At 44.5% G+C, this 14515-nt stretch overlaps 1 protein-coding gene across 2 annotated transcripts in view; it reads left to right on the top strand.

Annotated features, from left to right (window-relative positions):
* The window catches only part of Bcr (BCR activator of RhoGEF and GTPase), a 141652-nt gene that overhangs the window by 86697 nt on the left and 40440 nt on the right, over positions 1-14515 (top strand). For both annotated transcript variants that reach the window (XM_046421132.2, XM_058571797.1), the window contains exons 6-8: positions 1496-1556; positions 3534-3586; positions 5743-5883. In XM_046421132.2, coding sequence (XP_046277088.1) covers positions 1496-1556; positions 3534-3586; positions 5743-5883 — 255 coding nt within the window. The remainder of the gene's footprint in view (positions 1-1495; positions 1557-3533; positions 3587-5742; positions 5884-14515) is intronic.

Below are 14515 nucleotides of genomic sequence, written 5' to 3'. Positions count from 1 at the left end.
TCAAGAAAGAGGAAGCAGCAGGCTGTGTGGTGGTATGGGAAACTATGTCTTGGGAGGTCAGTGCTTAGGCAAGGGATCTGAGATTCACACTCAAATACAGGGTTGGGGGAGGTCAAATACAGGGTAGGGGGAGGGGTATTGGTTCTTCACCTTCTCCTGGGACCAGTGCTAAGCGTAAGTTAGCGTCCAGTTACACTAAAGTTGTACATTCTGGGTTCTGTGGGACACCAGCTTCCAGACAGTAAATAATACGAGTTAGATGAAAAGGGTTTCTGGAACCAAGTAAGTTTGGGAAATGTGGGGTAAAACCAAACTCTTAAGGCTCCTTGTAGCAGGATATCCCAGAGTTTGTGCCTTGCCCCATGCAGGGACATGTGGAGTGTGGGGTGCCTCCCAGGCTCATGTGAGCTCAGCACCTAGTTTTTGCAGAGTCTCTTGTTGAACTTTCACACCCCCTCACATCCTTTGGAAACTGCTGAGTCAGATGTAGGGAGGAACAGTCACTGCAAGGGATGTTAACTCAGGAAAGGTACCAAAGTGCATGATGGGTTTTGGCTCCGGTGAGCTGGGAGTCACTATCTTACAGGCCTGGAAGGATTCCTGTAGCACAAGAGGTTGGGAGAGCAATCCCAGAATCCTTTCCCATCTCTCTGGTGGGTTATGCATTTATTTAGAAGCCTAGTACTAGGATTCCTCACAGCTGCTTCCTGGGGATGATTTCAGGGACATGGGGATCATTTATCCTCATTTCTCTTAGCATATTAGATCAAATCAGTGATCCTTTTTAAGCAGCTGTGTTGAAACATGACCTATCCAGTAAAAGCCCTGCTCTCTCTACAGGAATCTTACCACCTTATTTTAGAGCAAGTACATTTGCATATTTTAGCAAGTATATTTATACATTTCCACCCAAGAGGGTGGGTGAAGCACCCGGTATAAATATGGGTAGTAGCAGGCCCACCCTGACTGATGCCAAACCAGAGTGCTCTTCTGAATGGCCAGCTCCCTGCATGCTGTTGAATTGCTCCAAGAAAGAAGTTTGCTGTGTTTACAGGCTTATCTGTATCAGAGGTTCTCACCAAGGGGTGATTTTGTTCCCAAGGAGACCCTTGGCAATGCCTAAAGACATTTTCGGTTTTCATAAAAGGAGGCCAGGTATGTTAACTACACCTACAGGTGGAGACCAGGGATGCTGCTCAGCCTCCTGCAGTGCACGGGGCTGCTGCACAGGACTGGGAATTCCAGCCCCAAACGTCCACAGTGCTGAAGTCGAGAAATCCTGTCCTAAGTGTCTGGGGCATCCATGCTCCGCTTGCTCATGGGTCACAATATGGGTTTTCATTCAGCTTCTCAGAATGTCCTGAGGTTGCTGCATCTGGGGTTCTTTGTGGGAAGAGAAGGCCATGCTTTCTGTCAAATATTCCTGACTGTAGAATTTTGTGCCACTTCCAGGCTGCTTTAGCCATCTCTTGTAAGCACATTCTTTTCTCTGCAGAACCTGAGAGCCAGAAGCAACAGGGATGCCAAGGACCCAGCCACCAAGAATTCTTTGGAAAGTGAGTTGTTCTCCATGCAGGGCCTCTTTGTGTCTTCATGGGGATGGTTACTGGAAAAGCAGAAGTGGTGCCTATTTGGGTCTTCCCCTTGTGTCTTCCCTGTTCTGGACCTCAAATTTTGAGAGAGATGAGGAAAGAGAAGGTCTGAGTATGGCAGGATGGGAAGGATGTGGTCAGGACCAGTTTGCCACCAATGGTAGCAATCAGGAAAAAATTATAGGAGTCAGCAAGCACCCACAAACTAACACTACTGGGTATTTAAAATGTGATCATACCAGCTGTGATGGCATGGCCGAGGAAGAAGGATTGCAAGTCCAAGACCAACCTGAGCAATGTAGTGAGATCTCATCTGAAAAAATTTTTAGATACCATTATGTCATGCCCAGTGGCCCTGTAAGAAGAACTTTATTTTTTTCCTCTTTCAAGTGAGATATTAGCTTGGCATTAGAGATAAAATTAGATATTAGTGCATACCTGTAATCCCAGCAACTTGATAAGCTGAGGCAGGAAGATCACAAGTTCAAAGCCACCCTCAGTAACTTAGCAAGGCTCTCAGCAACTCAGTGAGACCCTATCTCTAAATAAAATACAAAATAGGGCTGGGGATGTGGCTCAGTGGTAAAGCACCTGGGTTCAATCCCCAATGTACCAAAAAAAAAAAAAAAAAAAGAGATGTTAGTTTATTTCCTGTTGCTCTGACTACCACAGATCTGAGTGATTTATAAAGAATAAAGGTATATTTGGCTCATAGTTCTGAAAGCTGAGAAGTTTAAGATCAGGCAGCCATATCCATTGAGGACTTCTCTAGAGTCCTAAGGCTGCATGGGACATCCCATGGAGAGAGAGAGTAAACGTGCCAAAGAGCACTCACTTTGATAACAAAACTATCCCTCAGCAACCCTTTAATTCTTTGAATGGACTAACCCATTTATGAGGACAGAGCCTTCCTGACCCAAGCATATCCCAAAGGTTCCACCTGTCAAATACAATTAACATGTATAATTTAGGGGATTAAGTTACCAACCCATGAAATTTGGGGCACACATTTAAAACATGACAGATGACAAAATGGGTATAAAACATAAAATAGCCCAAGTGAAACATAGGTTCTAGGTAGCTGGGCAGGATTTAAATCCAGAGTGATTGGATTCCCAGGGCTGTGTTTAACCTCTGCACTCTGATTAAAAAGTGGAGTCAGGAATGGAAAGTCATTTCTTGCTTTTGATTGTTAGGACAGTGTGAATAGTTTGCTCACTCACAGAGAACAGCCCGTGTAGTGTCAATCCCCAGAGCTTACTTACTCTCTATCCCTGCTGTGAATTGCAGTTTCCCTATCTGTAAAATGCCCAACACTGATCGTGGGAGTCAAGAGAGGAAATGTATGTGTCAGAAAACACCTAAGCATCTATGCTCGTGGTGGGCTGTGCTCCCTGTTGTCTGAGAAAAACACAGGTGGCCAAGGCTGGTTGGGACTTCTTTACCACTAAAGGTTGGATATCCTCAGCAGGTTCCCATCTCAGAGCACCTGTCAGACTGAGAGCTATGTCAGCATCATGTTGGCTCCTGCCCTCCTCAGAACCAGGCCTGCAAAGCATCCAGGCATGACATTGAGAGGAGCATGCTGGTCTACTCCCAGGGTACCCTCTAGGATCGAGAACAGATTTCCATCCAGGATTGGGGCCCTCATTAACCCCAGGTGGCAGGAGTATCAATACTGAGCCTTTTTGGATGTTGTCACCAAGTTAGCTGAGGGTTTGGGCCTGACCAGCAGCTCCATACTCTGTATTTGATGTCCTAGACTTAAAGCTTGAGCGTGGCAGACAGGTGCTCTGGATTTGCCCTCATCACTTGTGCGGAGGTCAGGTGGGACCTGTAGAGGTTGGGGCTGCACCATTCTCCCTCCCCTTTGCAGCCCTAGTGGTTGAGTATCCTGCTTTCACCAGGTGTGATCATCTCACCCTGCCTGTCTCTCCACAGCCCTGCTCTACAAGCCTGTGGACCGGGTGACAAGAAGCACGCTGGTCCTTCATGTGAGTCATATCTTAGAGGCACTACAGCTGCCTCCCCAGTTGGTCTGGGCATTTTCCCTGTCCTCATGCCCAACTAGGTGTGGCCTTCTTACCTTGGGCCCTTTGTTTCTCCTGTCCTGGAGCTGACACTTACTTTTGCCCACCCTTCTACTCCCAACCCCTTCCTCTCCCACAAACCTTTATTGAGGTTGCAGAGATAAGGGGCCTCTGCTGTCCAGGGTCTCACAGGAGAGGATGCTGGGAGAACAGAAGCAGGCTCTCCCACAGCAGGGTGGGAGCATCCTGTCCCATATGGACTGGGGCTTAAAGATGGAGAAGGCAGTAAAGTGTATGAACTGAGACTCCAAGATAAACAGGACTGGGGACCAGAGGCTCCGTGCATTCTGAAGGCTGTGGGAAAGGAGCAGAGGGAGATCCCACCTCAGTGGGGAGTCACTAATGGGGTTTTATGAATACTGAGAAACAAAACCAGAAAATAAAAGCAATCCAAGTCCTACTGCCTAGGAGACCCTATTAGTATGATTTGTAAGTTTCACATACACTTGAAAAAACCATTTACAACCAATTCATACAAGTGTGTGACATATTCATTTCCTTGCCTGCTCCTTCCCTGCAAAGGAGCCCACCACCAGAAAGATTGTATGCATGAGCTAACAGACGTGAACATCTCTTTTAATTATGCAGAAGGTGTTACATTGTATGTGTTTCACACTTTGCTCTTTCCCATTTAATACCACACCGTAGAGGTTGTTCTACTTTAGCCCAAGCAGCTATGCCTTATTCTTTTTTTTTTATTAATATTTTTAGTTGTACATGGACACAATACCTTTATTTTATTTATTTATTTTTATGTGGTGCTGAGGATCAAACCCAGTGCCTCACACATGTCAGGCACTCTACCACTGAGCTACAACCCCAGGCCCACCTTATTCTTTTTTAAGCATAATATGCTGTTGACCAGATGTTTCATAATTTCTTGCCATGCTCTAATTAAGAGTTTTTGAGGGCTGGGTTTGTGGCTCAGTGGTAGAGCACTCGGCTAGCAAGTATGGGGTTCTGGGCTCAATCCTCAGCACCATATAAAAATAAATAAAGATATTATGTCCAACTGAAAAATAAATATTGTTTTTAAAAGTGTTTTGAATGGAGAGCCAGGCGCAGTAGTATACGCCTATAATTCTGGCTATTTGGAGGAGGATGAAGCAGGATGGTGACTTGAGTCTTAAGAGTTCAAGGCTAGCCTAGACAACACAGCGAGACTCCATCTCAAAAAAAAAGGTTTTGGAATGGGGGGAAATGTTATGCAGCTCAGAAGCTCTGGCAGATAACCTGTCAGACTAAGACAATTCAGTCTGCCCCCTTGCTGTGATTGATCCAGGACCAAGTGTGCACCTAGCCAAGCATTATGGTAGGGAAAAACTGAATCTGCCCCTGAGCGGGGGAAGGGGGGCGGGGGGATGTGTTCTCATTGCCAACCCAGGTGCCTTCCTCCTATTTCATGTCTCCAGGTTCTCTTTGCAAATGGGATTTGGAATCTAAGGGGGATTATGTTTATCTGAACCTGACCTTGAGCAGAAATGATCTGTATTCCTAGCAGAGAAGGTATCAGTATTTCCATCTGAAAAAGCCTAGACTCTCATCTAAAGGAGGAGGAGCCAAAAGGATCATGGGCTTTCTCCTGTCCTTGTATAGGCCAGGGATTCTGGATCAAAACTGAGTCTGCTCCTGAAGGAACATGTGGCAATGTCCAGAGACATATTTGGTTGTTACAATTACAGAGACGGAGTGCTATTGGCATCTAGTATACAGAGGCCAGGGGTGGTAGTAAATATCCTATGGGGTACAGGACAGCCCCCTACCACACACCATAACAAAGAATTATCTGGTCCAAAGTGTCAACAGCACCAAAGTTCAGAAACCCTACCCTAGAACCTTATAGTGGAAACTCCTTTTGGCTTTGTACAAAGGGCATGTGTTTCTTGGAGTGCCATTTAGGACCTGCTTCTGGGATGGTGTTCTACAAGCACTAACTGCAAAGCCCAGGCCCTTTGAGAGAAATAGCAGTGACACCTGAGGAGCCAGAAGCTCTGAGTTAACACCAAGTGTGGGTCCATGCCAGTTCTACTCTCTGACTTAAGTCTTTCCACTTGGGGCAGGACTTGCTGAAGCACACCCCTTCCAGCCACCCCGATCATTCCCTGCTGCAGGATGCCCTTCGCATCTCACAGAACTTCCTGTCCAGCATCAATGAAGAGATCACACCCCGACGACAGTCCATGACAGTGAAGAAGGGAGAGGTGAGTGTGGCCTGGGGACACACAGGGCCAGACCCAGAGTCCATCTTCAGCAAATGGCTTAGCCCAATACAGGAGACATGTTGCCCTGGTGCTCCCTGATCCTAGCAAGGCACAACCTAGTTCTGCATGTGAGGCTTTAGGGTGAAGTTGCAGGGGTGTCCCCACATGCTCTACTTCCACCAGACAGCATCAGTCACCATCTCTCAGCTGCCTCTTTCTTTTTCTGTCAAGTTACATCCAGAGCACCCCATTTTCCTCCCTCATACTCTTGCCAGTTTAGGTTCTCCTCCTAACAGACCAGGAGAAAGGAGGATAATGTTTTGTCTGTCTGGAATGTGACTCCTTCTTCCTGGGTTAAAAAACACTGTTAACACCAGATATCAGGATTTAAATGAGGGGGAAAAGGGAGGGTAGCCAGGTGTGGTGACACACTTCTGTAATCCGGGCTGCTTGAGAGGCTATGGCAGGAGGATTCTAAGTTTGAGGCCAGCCTCAGAAAGCCTCAGAAAACTTAGCGAGGCCCTAAGCAAGTGAGTGAGACCCCCATCTCAAAATAAAAACATAAAAAGGGCTGAAGACGTATCTTAGTGCTAAAGCAATCCTGGATTCAATCCCTAGCCCCTCCCCCGAGAGAGAGAGACAGAGAGAGAGAAAGAAAGGGAGGAGTCCATGGTTTTTGTTTGAGAGTGAGGATAGATGAAGAACTTGATGTCTTCACTGGAGGCTCATCTCTGGCAACCACTTATGGGCATTCTGTCTTCACAAGTCATCAATAAGCAGACATTGGTTTGTGCCCTTGGCATCTCTGATCCTTCCTTGGAAAGGGCCTAGCTTGTTGCTGGGCAGGTTACCCCAGCATGGGCAGCAGCTAGTGAGGACAGCTTAGGCATGCAGGCCAGAGAGCTGGCATCTAGCCTGAGCTGAGTGTTCTTTACCAGAAATGGCATTAAAGTAAGTAGAGCTGACTTGTGGGCTCTGGGGTATTGTGCAGGGACAGGAACCTGTGTCAGGCCCAGGCTCCTCTTTACTTCTGGTTCATATGCTAATTGCTCAGTGCTCAGGCACCACTGGAACTGACTTGCACAACCCACAGGGTTTCTTTTCTTTCTCCCATCTGGCTGGAGGCTGTTCTTGGCCTTATCTTCCGTACTCCTCTGGGAAGTGATACCCTATATTGCTGATCTAAAAGCTCCCATGTATCCAGAGTCTAATCAGGCTTGACTCTTAGCAAGGAGCTTGGTCCAATTTTCCCTGGTGGACCTGGCCAGGAAAGACCAGAGAGGAGGATGAAACTGTCCCCTCTGCTCCACTCTCCAGGCTTGTTCAGGTCCTAGAATGAGGCACACTTAGGTCCAGTCCCAGCATCATGAAGTCTGACCTCCTAGGTGGCCTGGAGCTTCTGACTTCTCCCTTTGAATCTGTTCCTGTCTTTAGAGCAGGATGGGAACATAGTCCCATCTTCCTGAGCACCTGTGCCCTCAAAGGGACATAATTTATGGAAAGAGCAGCCTATGGAGACACTCCTGGCCATGTCAGTCAGCTCTGAACCTATTGAAGGCCAAAATGAGTCTTTAGCATCTCCCAAAGGGAAATGTTGAGCAGGGGCTCCCTGCCTGGTTGTCCAATGACTAGAACCTAGGGGATGTGGGAATCTTATCTTGTCTTTTGAAACAACAATGGGCCCTGCCCCTGGTTCTCTCCCCTGGCCAAGGGCCATCAAAGGAGAGAAAAGCCTGTGGCTTCCTATTGGCAATCCACCAGATCTAACTAGATGTTGGATTTGTATCTGCTAAAATTCCATATGCTGGTTGGGTTCCTGCCCAGCTTGCCCTTACTTCCTGGAACAACTTATCTTTCTGTTCTGCCAATTCCTTTATGAGCACTCTGCCTGGTAAGTAAATGCATGAGCTTGCTTGGCCCTTGATATGATTCCAACTTGGCTGCCTCTGACTGCCATTGAGCATACCTGGAGAGAAATATTTAGATCATTGGAATCAACTGCCTCAGGGAATTATAGACAAAGGTATTGCCTGGGAGTTAGCAGCCAGGTTCTCATTCCTGCATCTATCCTCATAATCCTTCTTCTGGGCTAACCCACTGCCAGGGTCCCAGTGACCAAGCAGGAAATATTTTGGTGCTGAACACTTCATAAGGGCAGGGACCTTAATCTGTGTCTTTTCCAGCACCTAGCCCTGTAAGGACATTTGCTTATTGAGGAAGGGTCACTTGGGTGGCCTGCCAGAGGGAGAAAGGGATTAGCAAGCTTTGAAAGGTTGTGATTCTAACTTACACCCTTTCATTCAGAACTGTCTATCAGTGCCTGTTGAGGGAGGGGACTTGATGGTGCTAAGCTGGAGTGTGAGACAGATGGCCACTCATGTATCCCTGATCCCCAGCCATGCCAGGACAAGACATTGTTAATCAGTCCTGCTCTCAGAATCTGAGCATCCTCCTCAGTGTACTTCCAGGCTGCCCAACAGGTATGCACTCCTTGATGCAGCAGAAACGATGCCAGTTGAGCAATCGTCCAACCCAGGTTTGGTCCTCGCCCACTACTTACCCATAGAATTGATTTGGGAACACCTTTTTTCTTTCCCAAACATTCATTCGTTCTGAGGACAGTTACTCAGGGCCTGTTGTCCCTCCACTGGGTTGTGTCAGGCTAAAAGCGTTTTTTTTTTTGTTTTTGTTTTGTTTTGTTTTCTTTTTCCTGATTTGTTGTATATGACAACGGAATACATTACAAATCATGTTACATATATAGAGCACAATTTTTCATATCTCTGGTTGTATACAAAGTATACCATTGGTGTCTTTATACATGTACTTTGGATAATCCTATCCATCACATTCTGCCGTCATTTCTAACCCCATGCCCCCTCTCCCTTCCCCTCCTACCCCTTTGCCCTATCTAGAGTTTGTCTATTCCTCCCATGCTCCTCCTCCCTACCCCACTATGAAACAGCTTGATGCTGGTTGTTTTAATGAATCATAATAGCCATTATTTATCAGGTGGTGAGTACATGCCCAATACTGTTAAAACACTTCATGAACTAGATTTCTTTTTTAAAGTCATGTTTGTTGAGATATAATTTATATATGGTACAGTTTACCCCATTTAGTTTTATAGTTATAAGAATTTTGATAAGACAAATATAAAAAATGACAACATATATGTGGTATATAGTACTACCATTAAGATTCAAAATATGTTACCTTGTTCTCCTTTACTACTTTTTTTGAAAAACAAATAGAGATGGAGCTGGGATTGTGGCTCAGTGGTAGAGCGCTCACCTAGCACAGGTGGTACCCGGGTTCGATTCTCAGCATCACATAAAAATAAAGGCATTGTATTGTGTCCATCTACACCTTAAATAAATAAATAAATAAATAGCAAATAGAGAAATTAATTTTAATATATTTTCATTTAACCTGATGGATTACCAACATAATTTGCAAAGAAAATAATTATTAGTAAGATATTTATGTTCATTTTCTTTGTCCTAATAATTCTTTGGAATCTAATGTCTATTTAACACATAGCACACCTCAATTCAGACTAAACACATTCAAATACTGAGTGGCCTCATGTAACTAATGGCTGCCATATTGGCTCCTTTCTCCATCTTTCACCTTTTGGTGAGACATATACTGAAGGCTGCATGATAAGTCACCTTGTTATGTGGTTTCTTGTTGATTTCCATCAGAAAGGGACACCAAAGGGATGAACTTAGAATATACAAGAGTAGAACAAGGTGTTTTGTTCCTCCTTATAAGACTCTATTAGACTGTAAATTGGTTTCTACATGCTTTTGGTGGGAGTAACTTCAGTTAGGTCACTTTCTTCTACAAGTTTTTCATAATGGCTCTCTCATACTTCATCTCCTACCTCTCCAAGTTTACAGAAGGAAAGGTACTTCACAAAATTTGCTAGCTACCCTCAACCTTGCCCTTACCTTTATAAATACCTTATTAAACAATTTTTACTCTGATTGATCTTTTTCATCCTTGAATCTTGAATAATGGATTTTAAATTATAAGAGAGTAAAATATGCCTCATCTCATATCACAGGCAATGTATATACACATACCAGATTAATTATATATTAAAATACAATATATAAAATGCTTAAAATTTCAAAGAACATATTTGTATAACTTTGTGAAGAGAAATGAAAAATGAAAAAAATAGGAAATAAACAAAAACCTGAAAAATTAAATAATATTGTAGTTAAAATTTTGATGTGTAAAGGGCTGGGGATGTGGCTCAAGTGGTAGCACACTCGCCTGGCATGCGTGCGGCCCAGGTTCAATCCTCAGCACCACGTACAAACAAAGATGTTGTGTCCACCGAAAACTAAGAAATAAAACATTAAAAAATTTTCTCTCTCTCTCTCTCTCTCTCACTCTGTCTTTAAAAAAAATTATGTGTAAAAGTTTATCAGAAAGACTTGAAAGAGACATGAATTGTATTGGAGGTCATTTTTATTTATTTTGGTATTTAGCTTTGGTATTTAGCTCCTTTGGTTGGCTTTTCCTTTATTGTAGTTCTTCCCTTTGCAGATTTTCATTGTTGTTTTTATTTCCTCCTCGTGGAATATTTTGCCAAGAATGTTCTGTAGAGCAGGCTTTATTGCTGTAAACTGTTTTAACTTTTGTTTATCATGGAAGGTTTTTATTTTATCGTCAAATTTGAACCTTAATTTTGCTGGATATAAGATTCTTGGTTGGCATCCAGTATCTTTTAGAGCTTGGTATATGTTGTTCCAGGATATCCTAGCTTTGAGAGTCTGGGTTGAAAAATCTGCTGAGATCCAAATTGGTCTTCCCTAATAGGTAATCTGATTTTTCTTTCTTGTGGCCTCTAAAATTCTATCCTTATTCTGTATGCTAGGCATTTTCATTATAATGTGTCTTGATGTAGATCTGTCGTAATTTTGTACATTTGGTGTCTTATAAGCCTCTTGTATTTGATTTTCCAGTTTTCATTCTTCATGCTTGGGAAATTTTTTGCTATTATTTCATTGAAGAGATTGTGCATTTCTGTTCATGGTTTCTTTCTATCTTCACTGTGAGGTCAACTTTATTTTCAAGATTTATATTTTGTCTTCATTGTCTGAGGTCCTAACTTCCAAGTGATCTAGTCTGTTGGTGATGCTATCTATTGAGTTTTTTATTTTGGCTTATTGTTTCTTTCATTTTGAGGATTTCTATTTGGCTTTTTTTTTTTTTCAATATCTCTATCTCTTTTTTGAAGTAATCTCTTGCAACTTGTATTTGCTCTCTTATGTCTTTATTGGAGTGATCGATTTTTGCCTGTATCTGTCACTTAGGTCATTCTTTAAATCCCAAATCATTTTAGTTATGAATATTCTGAACTCCTTCTCTGACATTTCACCTACTTTGCTACCTATGGATTCTATTGTTGTGGTATCTGGGTTTGTTTGGGCACTTTCCTGCCTGTTTCTTCATGATGTCTATGAGTCTTCCTCTCTTACAGTGTAGATCCAATGTATGGCAGCTTCTGCCCTATTGTCTTATAGTGTCCCTATAGGTTACCAATACCTCACTTTTAAGGGAGAGATCAATATTACAGCACTCAATATACCCAATGTGCAGCCATATATTGGTTAGCTTCTATTTTTACATTTACAGTTTTGTCACTATAATCAGAAATGATTAGTTCGGTTATCTTCTACAATACAGTCAGTAGGTTTGTGTAATGGTTTACAGTTTCTAATGATAGAAGGGGGACCTGGAGGGTTGGCTGAGATGTTTATGAGGTAGGATGTTAGAATATAGAGGTTTTAGATTATATGACTAGTGAGAGGGTAATCATAAGAAGTTGGCTGTTAGTAGGAGAAACAAGAGATAGGCAACCGCATGCAAGACTCCCTGTTACCTCAGGAACGGGATAACTGTTAGCACCCCAGGAGAGATACTAGGTGCAGCCAGGCCCACAGGGACCTTACCAGTTCCTTATTGTTGCCCCTTGATACAAGTGGTAATATCCCAGTTTTGTGGCGGTGGCAGCCTCAAGCCTATATGTACCCTGTTGTTGGGCTGTTGAGCCACGATTTGGTGAATAAGGAACCCTAGCGCAGGGTGACTCACCACATATCTCTGGGCCCAGGACAGGTCTCTCCTCCAGATCTCTGAGCTGCGTGCTGGCAGTCCTCTCCTTTGGATCTCTGGGCCACAGTATGGCGGGCCTCTCCTAAAAGTGTTTCTTGACCTGTGAGGAACCGCATGGAAATGAGAGGTGATGACTTTGCCACATGGGCACCATCTATATTACAGCCAAGAAAGAATCCACAGGACCCCTCCTCTCAGCCCACTGAGGTGGAGAGGCTGCAGACTATCTAGAATTTGCAGCAGGACTGAGCTTTGGAAATACCTACTTTTTCCTTTGTGCCAGTTTCTTAGTTTGATATAGAACATTGAATAGCTAGTTCCCAAAAGAAGAAAAGAGCTATACCTGTGAATTCTCCTGATAACACTATCAGGTCAGAGGCCTTCTGCCTTTTATAGATGAAGAACTGTGGCTTAGAGAGATTGAATGACTTGCCTGTGGTCACACAGCCACTTAAGTAGGCAAGCCAGGTAGTGAGACCTGTGTGTACCCCAAGTATGTTACACTTGGGCCACTTTTCCTCCTTTATGAACTGATGGCTTGCTTACCCCTCCACTTTTCCCTGCCCTACCTAGAGGCAGGTGGAATCACGAGAAGAATGTGCCCCCTTGGAAGCTTGATGTCCTACCCAAGTCTTAGGTACTGTCTGATGCCCCATCTCCTGCTTCTGCTGGGAGCATATCAAAGTAGGTTTCCAGCTTCCCTGGCAGTTTGGTAGAGAGAAGAAAGATGCCTCCATCAGCCTGGGCATTTGGAAGCATTCTCACAGTCACTGCTGGGCCTCCTGAAAGGTAACCTATCACCACCTGATCATCCTAGATGGGTTAGGGCATGATAGAGGGACCCAGGTGTCAGCCTGCACAGGGCCAGTAGCCCAACCTGACACCAGTTATGGTTCCTATCATCTCATCATCCTTTCCATCCGTGTCTCCCGGCTCCAGAGCTGTGCCCTTTTTGGAAGTGACAACATTACAGGTGGCTTTCTGACTCTGCACTATAGCTAGCCCTGACTGTGCACCCCTGAGAGCTTTGAGCAGCAGAAACTCCCCAGCAGGATGCCCTCCTCAGCCTCTGGATAAAAGAGTCCTGCAGGCACATTTTCCTTCCAGGTCTGGGACCTGTGGATTGGTGGGTAGGTACTCATTTGTTTAGCTGAATTAACTTCACAGTTAGATAACCAGATCTAAAAAGAGTATTACTGCTGGGTAATTTCCCCCACGCGGTTGCTTGTCTGTCTGATATGAGCTTCGCACTGTGTGCTGTTCAGGCTTGGAAGTGTGTGGGATGATCGGGCCTCCAATCCTGGTTCTCTGCCTGGAATCCCAGAGGCCCCTCATGGAAGAATTATTCAGGCAGCTAGTCTGAACAAGTTCTGTAGGAGGGCCTGGGGAATACTGCTGGTGCAGGCTGAGGCAGAAGCACTAGGGGAGAATGGAGGCTTTTAGGTTGATGTTTAAAAAGGGATGATGGCTGGGGTTGTAGCTCAGTGATAGAATTCTTGCCTAGCATGCATTAGGCTCTGGGTTTTATCACCAGCACCACCACCACCAAAAAAAAAAAAAGGAGTTGGAAAAGCCAGACTTTGTTGGCAAAGTTTGCAAGGAGTGCTATGGAGAGGACAGTGGGCAAAGACAAGGGTGAGTGGCATCCCTAGTTCAGCCAAACCTTCAGGATAGTGGTGAGCATAGTCTGTACAGTATTCGCAATCAGTGCAGGAGTCCTAAAGCTAGAGATGTCCCTCAGTGGTAGAGCATTGAGACTCTGGGGATTGAACCCAGAGTCTAATCTTAAAGCTACAAAGTCAAGGCTCATGCCATGTCCAAATTTAGACCTTTTCTTTGCCCTTTATAAATATTTGCAAACAGAGCTTAGGTTCTTGGCTTATCTGGACCCAAGTTCTAATTCTTACCAGGATCATGGGTACATTACTCACCTTTTTTTACCCACCTTTTTTTTTTTTTTTTTTTCTGTGCAGTGGTAGAACTGGAATCTGCCAATGAAAAGGTTTTATAGAATAAGATGAAATGTTTTGGATAATGTTGTCTCCATACAGGGCCTGGCACCTAGAAAGTGCTCAGCAAATGTTAGCTGCCACCATTCTTGCTATTGCTATAAATTGACATCATTCTTCCCAGACCCCACACCCCCTACACCCAGCAGGGTCCTGTCCCTTCTGGGGCATCCCCATTGATGAATCATCTTATAATGTGTCACTTAGGGCATAGGATAGCTGGACCAGAATTGGCCATGATGCTTTCTGGGGTCCAGGAAATAAAGAAAGCCAGAGAACATATAAGAGAAAGAGCTGGGCAGGACCCCTAAGTCTCGTGCTATGGCCTAGCTGTGGAACTTTGTTCCCAGCCTACCTGCTGAGTCCCTGGAGTTCACTAAGGCTACTGAAAGGCAGTGTCAGCCAGTCCCCTGGCACTCAGCCAGCTCTTCAGAGGTATAGGACTTGCTCTGGAAGCAAGAGAGTGGGAGCTGGGTCCACGGCCTCTT

Source organism: Marmota monax, unplaced genomic scaffold, assembly GCF_021218885.2.
Source record: "Marmota monax isolate L192 unplaced genomic scaffold, Marmota_monax_Labrador192_F-V1.1 WCK01_AAM20220418_F8-fsc00157, whole genome shotgun sequence".
Taxonomy (NCBI): domain Eukaryota; kingdom Metazoa; phylum Chordata; class Mammalia; order Rodentia; family Sciuridae; genus Marmota; species Marmota monax.
Note: the sequence above shows the minus strand (reverse complement) of the source record. Positions and strands in the feature narration are given on the sequence as shown.